This window comes from Camellia sinensis, chromosome 7, assembly GCF_055761805.1.
Source record: "Camellia sinensis isolate YWXY chromosome 7, ASM5576180v1, whole genome shotgun sequence".
NCBI lineage: Eukaryota > Viridiplantae > Streptophyta > Magnoliopsida > Ericales > Theaceae > Camellia > Camellia sinensis.
Window position 1 is genome coordinate 101,853,274 of NC_138967.1, and position 11,047 is coordinate 101,864,320.

General features: G+C 30.2%; 1 protein-coding gene across 1 annotated transcript; it reads left to right on the top strand.

Moving 5' to 3' along the window:
* The first annotated feature begins 1,983 nt into the window (after positions 1–1,983).
* Positions 1,984–10,186, top strand: LOC145795227 (14-3-3-like protein). Its single transcript, XM_082878899.1, has 9 exons — positions 1,984–2,195; positions 2,380–2,460; positions 6,435–6,522; positions 6,658–6,767; positions 6,873–6,956; positions 7,124–7,205; positions 7,542–7,643; positions 9,417–9,468; positions 9,954–10,186. Coding segments are annotated over exons 1-6 (408 nt in total). The 5' UTR covers positions 1,984–2,193; the 3' UTR covers positions 7,167–7,205; positions 7,542–7,643; positions 9,417–9,468; positions 9,954–10,186.
* The last annotated feature ends 861 nt before the right edge of the window (positions 10,187–11,047 follow it).

The window sequence follows — 11,047 nt, forward strand, 5'->3', positions numbered from 1 at the left end:
ACCATAAGTCACTTATAAAATTAACAGATTGTGACCGAGTCACAAAGTTACATGATTGATTAACAAAATTAATTTTCTAGTTACTAAAACCAGAAAATAAATTACAATACAAAATAATTTTATTTTCCTTGTTACTAAAACTAGTAAAATAAAATACCGAAATAATATCTGATTACAAAAATCAGAAAACCAAACCACAAATTAATTTTCTAGTTACTTAAACCAGAAAATAAATTATAACACAAAATCATTTTATTTTTCTTGTTACTGAAACTAGAAAATAAAATACCACAAAACTATCTGATTACAAAAATCAGAACAAACACAAAATAATTTTCTAGTTACCAAAACCAGAAAATAAATTAAAACACAAAATAATTTTATTTTCTTTGTTACTAAAACTAGAAAATAATATAATTTTATTTTCCTTGTTACTAAAACTAGAAAAATAAAATACCAAGAATTTTCTGTAATACCAAATAATATTCTGAATTGTTAATGACACCAGTATCGTACTACTAGTTGTTGTCAAAGAAAAGAGACAGTATATTACTACTATCTGTCAAATAGCATAAATCACTATTTGTTTTTCCAACCAGAATATTAATTTGAAAATACAGAAAATTAAATACAATGAAGATACCCAAAAAGGAATCTGTCTTAAGATTGTTGGACAATCTTCACTGTATTTAAATAGATTAAATTCTGTTGTGTACAAAACAACAACAAGAATAAAAGAAATAGATAAAAGGAGAGAATTTGTTTGATTACAAAAATCAAACTCGAAATAATAATAAATAAATAAAACCACAGATTTTATTTTGTTACAAAAACAAAATTAAAATCTGATTGAATAAACAAATAAAAAACAGAATAAAATTAAACAAACTTACTTGGTTAATTTATATGAATAATTTTTCTGATCAAGTCCAGTGTTTAACACTGTGTCCTTAAGACAGATTCGTCCTCTCCACGGTGCTTTCAGAATTTGGACGTCTATCTCCCAGGATGAAATGATCTACCACAAACAATAGCAGCACTACAAATTGTTTGCCTTACGAACACACTAAGTGTTTACACTCTTTCTTTCGGAAATAAAATGCAGCAAGATGAAGAATATAATTTGCAGAGTATGGAGTACGAAAAATTGGAATTAAATCCAAATGGGAGGGTAGTCTATTTATAGATGTTAAGGTGGCTTTTCGTTTTGAATTGAACAGGTATGAAACCTGTTAGATTCAAATTTAAACAGATTTGAATCTGTTTATTCAAACAGATAGAAACGGGAAGGGCCCTGTTTGGATGAACAATAAATCCAAAACAGTTTAATTCTGTTTGAAAACGGGAAGGGCCCTGTTTGGGTGTGCACTAATTCAAAAACAGTTTATTTCTGTTTGAAAACGGGAAGGGCCCTGTTTGGATGAACAAAAAATCCAAACCAATTTAATTTGAATTCTGGATTTTATTTTAATAAAAAATAAAATTAAATTCAAATGTTTTTTGCCCAACCCAATCACACACCACGCACCCGCGCCCAAGCCCAACCCGGACGGACGGCGGCGGCGGCGCGCGCGCGTGTGATGATTTTTGGGTCCAATGGGTCTAGCCCATAACCTCTCCCTCTAAAACACTTGGGTACCCCTTGGGGCACACCCCAAGTATCTCACCCTAAGCCTTATAAACCCTTTCAAAACTTCCCACCAAATCAATGTGGGACAAGCCAATTTACAACCTTAAGGAATTTCCACCAAAACTCCATTTCCATGGAGCACACTTTGGCTTCAATTTCCCATTCACTCGGTAATGGTTTTGAGCAACCAAATATACCACGTGAATCACAACGCGGCATAGAACGCGTTACCACTTTGACCCGAGTAAATCGACACTCGGGGCCCACCTAAAAAATAGACCGAACTTAGGAAAATTCTGGTTTTATCCAGAATTTTATAACCATTTCCAACACAACTATGCTCAATCTATATTTTCAACGGAGACGCGATGAGCAACCAAATTGGAGAATCTAAAATGGTAGTTTTTTGGACTAATTGGAGCAGAGTCATCACAGTCGACTATGTTCATCGACTATTGAGGAAGAAATTGAGTTCTCAATTGGCTTCTCAGTAGCAAAAAAAACTTTGGTTTCTCTGGTTTCTTCCAAAACCTCAGATTTCTTCGATTGCCCAGGGTTCATATATGTATGTATGTATGTATGTATGTATGTATGTATGTATGTATAGATCTATGTTTTTGTTTAATTGATAGGTATTTTTCACTCATCTCAGGGTTCATGTATGTATGTATATATAGATCTATGTTTTTGTTTTTGTTGGTTGATTGTTTAATTGATAGGAAGCTTTACAATTTTTTCACTCATCTCAGGGTTCTTTGGAAGGATCTATTTTACAGATTTGTGGTTGCTTTATCAATGCTTGGTGTTGAGTTGAAAAGTTCAATAAATTTGTAAGTATGAATTGGGATGTTTACATTACGGTATTGATTGATTGTATTTCTGATATTCTCATTGAGTCCCGAATTATTGTCTTTTACTAATAATTTTGATTGGGTCTCTAACATTGTCTTCAGAGTTTCAGAGTTCCAAGGATGCTTTTTGTAAGAGGTTAATGTTTGAGTCATCTTAAAGTTTTGTTACTGGTTGGAGCACAACCCATTATTTTGCTCTTTCTATTTTTGTTTTTGCCTTTTTTTTTTTTTTTTTTTTTTTTTTTTTGTTTCAATCCGAAAACTTCAAACTTTGCACTAATTTTTCTTGAGGTTGGTCACTGTTCATGGTTTAAATTTAAGCTTTTATTTGAAATAATATTCATGTCAATATGTGTATACTCACTCAACTCTCTATTGTTATGATATCGAGATTTCCTCGATTTTTGTCTTTTCTGAATTAGTTAAAATTTTCTGATTACGATTCGTATTTCCTTTCTATAATTTGGTGAATTCCACTACTAATTCATTGCTTAGTTGATAACAGTGCATTTCATTGCTTAGTTGATAATTTGATTCAATCATCTACCTAATTCCATGCATGTGATACAAATTTGTGTTTTCATATGGTTATTAATGTATGTAAATTTGCTTTATCTCTCTGTTTGTTTCTTTGATGGTTTACTTACATGATTATGAAAGGTAATTCCTTTCAAAAAAATGCTTCTAAAAGTAAGGCAGTAGCAAACAGACTTAACCAACTATAAAAAGGATATATATATATATATGCTTCCCTTAATTTTGTCCTTAAGTATGAGTATTGGAATTATCTGACAGACTATAAGATTCAAACATAGGATCTATTGTATGTTCTATTATGACCATTAACTCATTTAGAAGTCCTATGGGTTTGCCACCTTAACCATGATTAATGGTAAACAATTTTTTAACCTTGGCTTGAAGGTGTGTTTGATTAGCTCATAAAAAGTTGTTATGGCTTTGTTTGCTACAATGGTTGATTAGGTAATTGGTCTGCCTTCCATTGATGGATTTGTCAATAATTTGTTGTTTATCTATTGTTTAACTTGGTTTTATTTTACATGTGAAAATTAAGTATCTTAAATTTTTACTAGCTAGGCTTCATTTTATATGTTGGCTATCTTTTGGATTATTAGCTACATGCAGTTTATGTTTTTTGTTCAGAGACAGTAGAGAAGCAAGAACCAAGAAGTGCGAGTACTTGATTTTTTTATGCTAATAATTTGGATCTTCTATTTTAATTTTTGAATTTCATACTATTTTGATAATAATCATTGTGATAATTTTACTGTAATTTTAAAAATTAGCATTGTTTAGAATGCCTTTATGTTTGATTTTATTATTTTTCAAAAACAAGATGTTTTAGTTTGTTTTGATTAGACTTGAAAAATTCAAGTTAGACAATGAATGAAAGTGTTGTGTGGGTCTATTAGTGAATGTTTCAAGAAATGGAGAGCAATGGCACAACGACCCATTTAACAAGTGAGCCTTTTTTTTTCCCCACAATTTTAGAAGTTTATTTATTGAGTTTCTTTTTATTGGAATTTTTCTTCTTGATAGGTGATTTTGGGGGTGGAAGAGAAATTTAGATTATATTGATTCAACAGAATAACTTTGCCTCTTACTTTTTACACACCTTATAACTCTACCAGTGCTTATAATCAATTAAAATTTTAATTTTAAAACTTAGACACTGTAAGCACAATTGTATATTCATTTTAAAATAGATGTGACAAAAAAATGTGGTTATAATAAATTAAATTTTTGATTGGATGGGTTAGAGTCAATTTTTTTCTTCTTCTTCCCTTTACTCCTGTGACTCTTAACTCAATATATTTTTGTTTCATTGGGTGAAAACCGTCTGTTATTTTTTACAGGAGCTGAGCCTATTCTTTCCTTTCTTTCTTTCTTCTTTTTTTTTTTCCTCTCATTTTTATTTTACTTTCAGAGTGAGAATTGTAAGTTTTGATAAAAAAAAAATAAAACAAATTATGCTTTCAGCTTTGCCAGTTAAACAATGCTGAGATTGGCTCAATGAGGTCTAGAAAGAATTTGTTTAAAAAAAAACAGTAAAGAGGTCTAAAGTAACAAAAGTCAGTTTTAAGCCAATTGGCCGTTTTGATTTTTCTATAAATATTTGGTTTTGGAACTACATTAATTCAGTAGACTCTCTATGTTATTAGTTAGTCATCTTGGAGTAATAAGTGATGGCATAAAGTTTATGCTTGAAGCAGTTTAAACCTGCTTTATACTTTTGGATGAACAGTAAAGAGGCCATTTTGTAAATCTCTCTCTGGTTCTGTTTCAGTCTCTCTCTCCCTTTCTTCTACCCACTCCCCTCATTGGTTTTGATTTAAGTGCACTGTTTGATCAAATGCAAGGTAGATCGATTGACGCAACCAACGAGAAAGAGATCGGCATCGTCTTCAAATTTTTCCTTCCTTTTCTAGGCATATCTAGGGTTTCTCAGTTCAATTTTTTTTTTTTTTTTTTTTTGTTGATTTTTCTTTTTCGACTTTTTTTGTTTGTTTTATGTGTCTCTTTATATGCATTCACTATGTGATTTTTAAAATGGGTCTCCAAAATGCCTCAAAATTTTTATTTGGGTTTTCGTTGGGTGTCTAAATTTTTATGTGATTTGTTTCTCATTTGAGTTTGATTGTGTTTCTCATTTATATTATGTGACTTGTTTCTCATTTAGGTAAGACTTCGAACTCGCTGTACAATATTTTTTCCCGATCGTTGTTGATTATGTTGTGTTTTTCCCTTTCTCTGCTCTTGCCGATAAAATTTATTCACTCTTCGTTGTTTGCCTTTTCACTTTCTTTGCTCTTGCCTATAATTTTGATTTGTTGTTTAAATTCTGAATCCTGAAGGAGTTATTTGGATTTGTTGTTTTGTTGTTTGATAGTAATTTTTGGTTTTGTAGTTTACGTGTCTGATTTTTGTGAGGGTACTTTCATTATCCCATCTATGATTTTTGTGGGTACTCGCAATTGCTTAGCATCAAATTTGTTTGATCCGTATTGAGCATCAAACTATGAAAATTAACTCTGTAGATCTTCCTTGGTTTTGCTTCTGCTACTATGAAAACATTTACTAATTATTAGAGCCTACAATCATTACATAAAACATTATTTGGCTTGCATAGGCAAATACAATGTTCACATGTTCTTAGAGTCATGCCATCATAACTGCATCTTTTTCACTCAAGTTTAAGCTTCGAGTAACTCACTTAGAGACCAATTAAGTTGAAAAACTAATGATATATATTAAAAATTGAAACAGATAGTTCAGGGAAAGCTACTATTGCATATAAAGTTGGTTTTGTAATAATTGTTTACATTGGTTGTTGATATATATTGTCTTGACATCCTATACTAAACTAACCTCCATCAAACACATTGAAAATAGTAGGTATGGGTTTAATGATTAGAAAATTGGTTTGTCTACTTGCAGTGTAGTATGCTTACTTGCAGTGTAGTATGCTTAATACATATATGGTTGTGGTGATAGTATATGAACACCACTAATCATATTGGTTTGTCTACATTCATCATATTGGTTTCCAATTTTGTGTAGAACACCATTAATTGTTAGTCTTTGTTACTTTTTAATATGGAAACCAGCTTAGAATCTTATTCTCTGCTTCTTTTCTTTTTTTCATTACCAAGATGAATTCAATTTGTTGTCAAATTATAGTTGGTTTTGTAATAATTGTTTATGTTGGTTGTTGATTTAGATTTTTTTTTTCTTATTAGTTGGTGTGCTTCTTTTATTTTTGTTTTTTTGAAGTACATTAGTTAGTGTCGTTTGGTTTTATCAGTTGATACTTCTAATACTAATACAATTTGGTTTGGGGCCTACCTTGAATGTGACTTTTTATTTTTCTCAAATTTTTCTTTCCTTTCCAAATTGGAAGTAAGTTTATCTTCTCTGTGTTCTGATCGATTCAGGAAAGGTGACTACTACCGGTATCTTGCTGAGTTTAAGACTGACCAGGAAAGAAAAGAGGTTGTTGAACAATCACTGAAGGGTTATGAGGCATGTTGATCAATTGTCTTGACATCCTATACTAGAGATATGCATAGTGAATTGCTGCATATTGACATAGTTTTTTTTTTAACCTTCACTTGATGTGTCTTCTTGATGCTGTTTTTTTTTTTTTTCTTTTTTAAGGCTGTTTCTACTATTGCAAATATAGATCTCCCTTTAACACACCCAATTCGTCTTGGCCTTGCTCTCAACTTCTCTGTCTTCTATTATGAGATTATGAATTCCCTTGAGAGGTTATTCTTAATTCCTACTTATCTGGTGCCATTTCTTTGGAAAGAAGTTTATCTGTGTCATTTCTTTGGAAGTAAGTTTATATTCCCTGTTTCTCATTAATTCAGGAAAGGTGACTACTACTGGTATCTTGCTGAGTTTAAGACTGACCAGGAAAGAAAAGACATTATTCTTATGAGATTATCTTGCTGGTATCCAACTTCTCTGTCTTCTATTATGAGATTATGAATTCTCTTGAGAGGTTATTCTTAATTCCTACGTATCTGGTGTCATAACAAACAATGGGCAATTTTTAAGGAGTTGATTTTGGATAATGGAGCTTGCTTGCTTATATTTTCTATTCTTCCTTTTGTTTTAGGTACATATGCCTTGGCTTGAAGGAGTGTTTGATTAGCTCATAAAAAGTTGTTGTGACTTTGTTTGCCGCAATGGTTGATTAGGTAATTGGTCTGCTTTCCATTGATGGATTTGTCAATAATTTGTTGCTTATCTATTGCTCAACTTGACTTCATTTTACATGTTGTGAAAATTAAGAATCTTAAATTTTTTTTAGATAGGCTTCATTTACATGTTGCTGTCTTCTGGATTATTAGCTAGGTTTAGAACTACGAAGAGTGAGTACTTGATTTTTTTATGGTAATAACTTGGGCCTTCTATTTTAATTTTTGAATTTCATACAATTTTGATGATAATCATTGTGATAATTTTTACTATAATTTTGAAAATTGGCATGGTTTAGAATGCCTTTATGTTTGATTTTGCTTTGTTTTGATTAGACTCAAAAAATTCAGGTTATATAATGAATGGAAGTGTTGTGTGGGTCTATTAGTGAATTTTTCAAGAAATGGAGAGCAATGGCACAACGGCCCATTAAACAAGTGAGCCTTTTTTTTTTTTTTCACAATTTTATATCTTTGTTTGGGGAACTAGAAGTGTATTTATGGAGTTTCTTTTTATTGTAATTTTTCTTCGTGATATAGGTGATTTTGGGGGTGGAAAAGAAATTTAGATCAGGTTGATTTAATAGAATAACTTTGCCTACTACTTATTCCACACCCTATAACTTTACCAGTGCTTATAATCAATTAAAATTTTCATTTTAAAATTTAAACATTGTAGGCACAATTGTATATTCATTTTAAAATAGATGTGACAAACAAATATGATTATAATAAATTAAAATTTTGATTGGATGGGTTAGAGTCAATTTTTTTTTCTTCTTCCCTTTACCCCTGTGACTCTTAACTTAATATATTTTAGTTTTATTGGGTGAAAATCATCTGTTATTTTGTATAAGAGTTGCGCCTGTTCTTTCCTTTTTTTCTTTTTTTTTCCTTTCTTTCTTCTTCTTCTTCATCTCCTCCTCATTTTTTATTTTATTTTCAGAGTGAGGATTGTAAGTTGTGATAAATAAATAAAAAAAAAAGGTAAATTACAAACACACCCCTTGAGATTTACTTAAATTACAAATTACCCCCTGTGGTTTTAGAAATTACATTATGTCCTCTAAGGTTTCTAATTTCATAATAAATATGTCTTTTTATTAATAAATCATCAAGTTAATTAATAATTTTTAATAATGTTAAAATTTTATTTCAATTAATAATTCAGATAATTTGATTATTGTATAGGTGAACAGTTAGAAATTTCATTTTTTTAATTATTTTTGTTAAATAAAAAATTCTGACAGGTTGTAATTTTCCAAACCACATGGAACAATTCGTATTTTAAGCAAACCTCAGGGGTGTATTTGTAATTTATCCAAAAAAATTATACTTTCAGCTTTGCCAGTTATTTTGTAAGACTCTATAAACAATGTTGAGATTGGTTCAATGTGGTCTATAAAGAATTTGTAAAAGAAAAACAGTAAAGAGGTCTAGATTAATAAAAGCCAGTTTTAAGCCAATTGGTTGTTTCTTTTTTTCTTCAAATATTTGGTTTTGGAACTAAATTAATTTGGTAGACCATCTATGTTATTAGTTAGTCATCCTGGAGTAATGAGTGATGGCATAAACTTACTTTATGCTTGAAGTAGTTTAAACATACTTTATACTTTTAATTGGATGATTATACATAATGGTAACTCATAAGTGAAGAAAAATGTGGTTTCACTTTCAACCCTTAATGTTGGTGAAGTGCTCTCTTAAATGTTGTGGGCAAATTCTTGGTGATTGATTTGGAGTATACAACGTATTATCAATCACCTAGAAAGTGAAAAGTATGTAATCCCTTTTTATTTTTCCTTTTTTTTTTAGTAGGCAGGTCAATTGATTGGTTTGAGGCAAATGTGGTGTTGGGTATGAGATGAGGAAAAGCTGTGAATTTCATGTAATAATTTTTTGAAATGGTTCAGATTTTAGAAACCTATCTTCATGTAATGATTTTTTTTTTTTTTAAAATGGGTTAGATTTAAATGTGTTTCTGAATGGTTTTGATTCCAAAAATATTAAAATGATAAATGAACTAGCACAAGTATTTGGTTGTAATCTTTGTTTAAAAAAATAATACAATTAATTTTATTTAATTAACCTTGGGTTTAATTTTAGTTAGATTTGCCCATTAACATTAATTCCAAGTTTGATTCTTTTTTTGTTGCCTACTAATTGTTATACATAATGCTTCAACTAGAAAATGAGTTATGCTCATTACAGGGATGGAAACTCAACGGAGCATGATCATCCAAAAATGGATACTTCGCACAAGGTAAGCTTTAATTTTTTAAAATTTTAATTTTGTTTGGTTTTACAACCTTCAAAAATTCTTCTTCCTTATAACAAGACTCTCTTAGTCTTAATAAAAAAAATTATTCGCTCCCCTTACAAAATTTGAGTTTAATTCTATTTGGAGGTTTGTATGATTTGTCGGCATTCTCAATTGATCCTTCTATACTATTATTTGCTTTTCTATTCATTTGTTTACTTTAGTAATGCATACAATTGTCTATTCTCATTTGTTTACTTTAGTAATGCATACATAATTCAATTGACCATAATAGTTATGTTCAATTCTTCTTAATTCATAGCTATTGATTTTCCTATTTCTCATATGTATTTTGATGCGATTTTTCATGTTACAGTTTCTTTTGATGCAATTATTCTTCATTGCAATTTCTTCGGATTTCATTTTGATGTAATTTTTCATAGCTATTGGTTTTTTGAAGCGAATTTAAGCGAGTGATTTTGTTGCAGGTCATTGATCCATATTGGAAACATTGTGTTACGTTGCTTCTACCAGTGTCATTGGTTGGCTCTCTCATGTTAAATTATTTATTTATTTATTTTTGGGTTAGCTAGGATGATTCTTTTGTATCATAATGTTCATCGACCTTTATTTGAAGGAATTTAAACCTGATAAAGCGATAGGGTTACCAGTTGTAATACTAATTCAATAACATTCTTTTATTGAAGGTTATCACATTCTAACTTGCTATAGTGTATAGGTGTGTCATTTTGACGTGGATAAAAATCTAAAATTTGCTATTTTGACTCTTAAGTTTAGCAAATATTTCTAGATTCTTTGCATATGCTACATTCAAATACATAATTCATTTTTTGAACTTTAATTTTGAAATTTGCTATTTAAAATTTATAAATGCTTTCGCTAATTCAATATGCAGAAACAATTTCAATTTCTTATATGTGAAGTTTTAAGTCGAGTAACGTTACCATTTTGAATTGATTTATTATCATTGAGTTTCGTAACACGTGACACCAAAAAAATTGTTGGTAGTGCCTTCAAGCACGGGTCATCCCTAGTTCATATACATAACATATAATAAATATATAAAATTATATATTTTACACGTGTCTTTTATGTTTCGTGTTCTATATATTTTAAAAAGTTAGGCCTTTACGTTTCGTGTTCTACATATTTTAAAAAGTTAGGCGTCTATGCAATATTTGTGTCGTGTTACGTACCGTGCTTCGTAAATTTTCATTTCTTCAATGTATCTAGTTATATGAAATTATATAACAATTTCATAAAAATATGAAAGTTTAACGTGTCTCAAACGTATTGTGTCATTAATTCTTTCAAAATCAATGTGCTGTCATGTTCGTTTTGTATTGCTTGTCGATAATCATGTGATTATCCATCCTAACAATCCCAAAGACGATAAATGAGCTTTTAAAGTAACTGATTTGTGATAAGAGATCAAAACCAGACTACTGTTTAAGGTATCCGATAAAAGCCGAGCATTCTTCCACGGCTTTCTTTCGTTATTGACTGTGAGCAAGTCTCAATCTCCTCTTTGGTCCATGAGCAATTACTCTAACTATCAGAA